At 33.8% G+C, this 4,190-nt stretch overlaps 1 protein-coding gene across 1 annotated transcript; it reads right to left on the reverse strand.

Annotated features, from left to right (window-relative positions):
* Positions 1 to 263: 263 nt before the first annotated feature.
* Positions 264 to 3,883, reverse strand: LOC108753322 (conserved oligomeric Golgi complex subunit 4). Its single transcript, XM_018494805.1, has 10 exons — positions 3,708 to 3,883; positions 3,294 to 3,491; positions 2,825 to 3,199; positions 2,533 to 2,741; positions 2,244 to 2,439; positions 1,929 to 2,176; positions 1,635 to 1,857; positions 1,253 to 1,519; positions 985 to 1,170; positions 264 to 600 (listed from the first exon to the last, which is right to left on the reverse strand). The coding sequence occupies exons 1-10, from the start codon at positions 3,768 to 3,770 to the stop codon at positions 343 to 345; spliced, it is 2,223 nt and encodes a 740-aa protein (XP_018350307.1). The 5' UTR covers positions 3,771 to 3,883; the 3' UTR covers positions 264 to 342.
* Between the last annotated feature and the right edge of the window lie 307 nt (positions 3,884 to 4,190).

The following is a 4,190-nucleotide window of genomic DNA, read 5'->3' on the forward strand; positions in this document are numbered from 1 at the left end:
TGCACCAACGTTACTTCAATTTTAAGCGAGGCTTAAAACTCTCTTTGTCCCTATCTCTTTTCGGTTTTAAAACGAAAGAGAGAGAGAGAGAGAGAGAGAGTTTTAAGTTTCGCTTCAAATCAAAGTAACGTTGGCGCAACTGAGCGATGACTAAAGCGACTAAAGAGCTGACTAAAGCGATCGAACAACAAACGTTTTCTGCATATCATAATAAATAATATATTATATATATATTAATTGTACTATATACATATATGTAAAACATAATATTCAAATGCATGTTCTACAAGTACACAATTTGATAGTTCGATATTGCAGCAAATTTATACAAAGAGTAACAAATCACAGTTTCAGTCTCTTAATATCTTCCGGTCGGAAGTCTATTCTTAGGGAAGCAATACGGCGCACTTCCGACGGCGTTAATCGCCATGCTATCGCGTCCGCGCCGCAGTAATCGGCTAATTCCTCTATCTTTTCTATACTTAGAATAGTAGCGATCTGTGTTAAACGCGCAAATTTGTCCCTCACCGACCAAGATGTGGCGGCTGCTAAGTAACTGGCTAGCGATCTTATTTCCTTGTCCAGTATCAAACCTCCTGCCTAAAATATACATTTATTTTGATATATTATATTAGGCCAAATTAAATTTATAAGCGTATAGATATTTATAAGAAATTAGATAAAAACATTAAGAAAAATATAAGCGGCAAATATAAGTGGTATAATCGATTGAAAATACTACACAATTAATTAATCATAAATAGAAATATAAATCATTTAATAGTAGTACATTTCAACTCTTTTTGTAGCTAGTTTTTATTTATAATTACGTAATTGTATATTGCTGTACTTATATTTGTCGTTTTTCTTTTTTTATTATATAAGTTATATATAACTTACTAATTAGATAAAACTATTCCCAATAGATTACTATTGCTAAAAGATTATAAGAGAATATATATAATTAAAATCCAATATAAGTACCCGATTAAAGGTTGATTTCAAAACTACTTTTTCTAAACGAGCCGTAACTTCCGCAGTTAGAAGTCCAATAAGTGCATCGTAGTTGGAAGTTGTTAAACTATCCTTAAATCCTCGAAGTAGACCCTCTAGGTTTGTGATTAATGTCTGCACAAATGGCTCGTCCGTTTCGTATCTCAATAATTCATCCTACATATGAATTCGTTATGTATTTAATCATTCGTTATATACATTTAGAGACATAAAGTTTACTTATTCTTGTAAGCTATACCTCATTGATATGATGATCAATGGATAGAAACGCATCGAGCCACGGAGTGACTCTAGGTTTTACGGCGCTAACGCGCAACTGTTCTAGACCACAATCGATGATTCCTCGTAAAATCAATATAACTCCCTTTAGACTGGACAAACAACTGTCAATTTTGCCTCTATCCTTCTTTTGCATATTGGGAAATGTTGCGTCTATCTCTGCACCAAGGCTCTTGCATAATGTTTCTACATATTCCGTGCTCACATCGGTATTATTTAAGTACGCCTAAATAAATATGAATAATTATAAATATAAAATTACAAGATACGTATAGTAAACTGTTTAGTAATATATTAATATGAAAATAAACATGTAAAATCATAGATTAAAAAAATTTTACCAAGAACATAAGACGGGCGCATTCTGTATCTGACGTTTGTAAACGACCATGTTGTATACTCGTCTGGAGAGCACTGTACGCTTGCGCCAGATCCAGGTAGCCTGCTGGATAACCCTGACGTAATCTGTTCCTCAATCTATTCGCAAACTCGCCTTCCAAGATACCACAAGCCATATTAACGACAGCGCAAACGCCGTCTATACTCCAACTCGACATAGCCCGTCTGTGTGTAGATATTACATTTATAATTTTTAATAATATACATATTGTATGCATAAATCTGGCAATATATACCGTATGCATTTCTGTACAATGAAAAATACATCGTCGACCATGCTGGAAGTTTGTTGATCTGGATCTAATGCATCCATTCCTAAAGCCTTATTCACACTCTCCTCGAGGAAATATCTCTCTAATGCAAGATAGGCACCAAGCAGCTCTTGCATGCCATGTGCCAATTCGGAGTTGTTTATTGTCATTTCAAATTCGTTAAACAATTCTGTACGTTGAGCCTCATCTGTAGTACTGATCTCTATATCGTTCTGCAAAACGAACAAGATATGAATCTACATTGTTAATTTCTTATATAACATACTGACAATCAAATACCTTAACTCTTCTTTTTAAGAAACGTATGTAAAGTTCTGCCCTCGAATGCATTATGGTAATTTCTCCTAAGAGAAGATCAAGCTCCTTAGGATCAAGCCTTTCAGGATTTGGTTTTCGCAAGTAGTCATTTATCATTTGTACATTCTTGGATATACATCTATGTTTCATAAATACTACAACAATCTTCTTGACTTGCCTATTTGTAAAAAGTATAAATTAATTTTGTTTTAATATGTAGAGAAGGTCATCTATAATTTGATATGCAATTTATTCTATGTGCTATTCTTACCTATCACATTCCTTCTGTAAAATCGAAATTGTCATTAATAATCGACCAGGGCCATAATAAGTCTCAATGATCGGTTGATGCACTTCTACAATACGTGCAATCCCTTCAAACAAGAGAGTCATGGTGTCAGCAAAAATAACAGCTGCTCTCTTATCATTACTTTTGATTTCTAGTGCTGCTTGTAAATTCTTCTGTGCAGTCTCATGTAGCTAATATAAAAAAATAAAAAATCAAACGGTGCCATCTTCCCAATAAGATTTTAGCAAATATAATTTTACACAATATTACATACTTTGGTGCATAAGTAACTGCAAAACTTTTTTAATCCTTCTAAGTGCATCCCCAATAACGGAAATATCTTGAAAAATCTTTCAACGGATGCCAGATCCTCAGATTTCACAGCTTCGTCAAACTTATGTGTGACAACAGCTCTTAATTCCATTGCAGCCTGTTGTAAGGTGACCAGGGAACTGCTAATACTAATGTGATCTCCCGATACATCTTCGGCTGTTCTCTCCAGTAATTGTTGGTCCATTGCTAAATAACGATGAACATGTGCAGCACCTTGTTCATAATCCTCATTACGCAGCGCGGTCGCTACTCCTTCACTGCATAATTGCAAGTCTAATATATCATTTATTCTACTTTGACACTCGCACACTCTGCTCTGTAAAATAAAATGGTAAAATTTAAGCACTTATAAGAAACTGAGAGTTGTATGACTTGTCTAAAAATAATGTTTTCATTGTAGTGTGACATACTCTTGCTAAATCCAACTGTCTCACTTTAGCACTAACATTTTCAGCTAATTTGTTAGTACGAGCGATCATATCACAAAACTTCTCTCCTTCTGTTCGTATCAGTACAACATTTGGTAGGACCTTGCCAATATTTTGCAGTTTTGCTTCCACGTGACATCGTCGCGTAAGAATTGTATCCAGATTTTTCTTTATAGAAACCTAAAAAATTAAAATTTTCTTTCTATGAAATATATAGTGGAATTTAAAATTTTGCAAATTTTCATATAATGATGCTTCTTCATATGTAGTGCAAAGATCTAGAGAAAATATCAAAGAATCATAGAAAAATATTGTATTTAGTTCTAAAGAGATGTATCGTAGAGATTTATGTCGCTCATAAATATTGTATAATCAAATATTAATTGCAATTCGAACCTCGTCTTCAGACAATTTATCCAATATTCGTTGCAGATTTTCTTCGTTTACCGGCAGATCCATATTATCAGTAAGTCAATTAATTGGTGACGACTTAATTTTATTTTATAGTGCTGAGGTACTTGATACTTCCCATACGTCACGTATTTCACGTCGTCACATTTATCACAATAACTAACAATAATTACTGGCAATGATAAGAATGAGTATCTATAAAAAAAATATAGTATAAAATCTGATTCGTATTTGGATGCGTTCCGAATTATGCATGAGATAAAACTGGAAACAATGAAAAGTACAGGCAATAGAAACAGGAAATAACAAATTTTAACCTATCAAAAACCATATGTACTGGAATGGACGCTTTCTGATAGGTTGAAATTTCTTATTCCCTGTTTTTATTGCCTGTGTTTTCATTGTGTTTCTGGCTTAATGATCGCGTTCAGCAGACTCAACTGTTGCGGAGTGGATCCGTGAGCGCTT

The sequence above is a fragment of the Trachymyrmex septentrionalis genome, unplaced genomic scaffold, assembly GCF_001594115.1.
Source record: "Trachymyrmex septentrionalis isolate Tsep2-gDNA-1 unplaced genomic scaffold, Tsep1.0 scaffold69, whole genome shotgun sequence".
Lineage (NCBI taxonomy): Eukaryota > Metazoa > Arthropoda > Insecta > Hymenoptera > Formicidae > Trachymyrmex > Trachymyrmex septentrionalis.

What these genes read in the sequence shown, in the direction of transcription:
- LOC108753322 (XM_018494805.1), bottom strand. Translation starts at nt 3,770, where the DNA reads ATGGATCTGCCGGTAAACGAAGAAAATCTGCAACGAATATTGGATAAA. An exon ending in GACAGTTGGATTTAGCAAGA is followed by an intron (nt 3,200 to 3,293) that starts GTATGTCACACT and finishes TTTATTTTACAG; the next exon opens with AGCAGAGTGTGCGAGTGTCA. An exon ending in TCTTAAAAAGAAGAGTTAAG is followed by an intron (nt 2,177 to 2,243) that starts GTATTTGATTGT and finishes TTCGTTTTGCAG; the next exon opens with AACGATATAGAGATCAGTAC.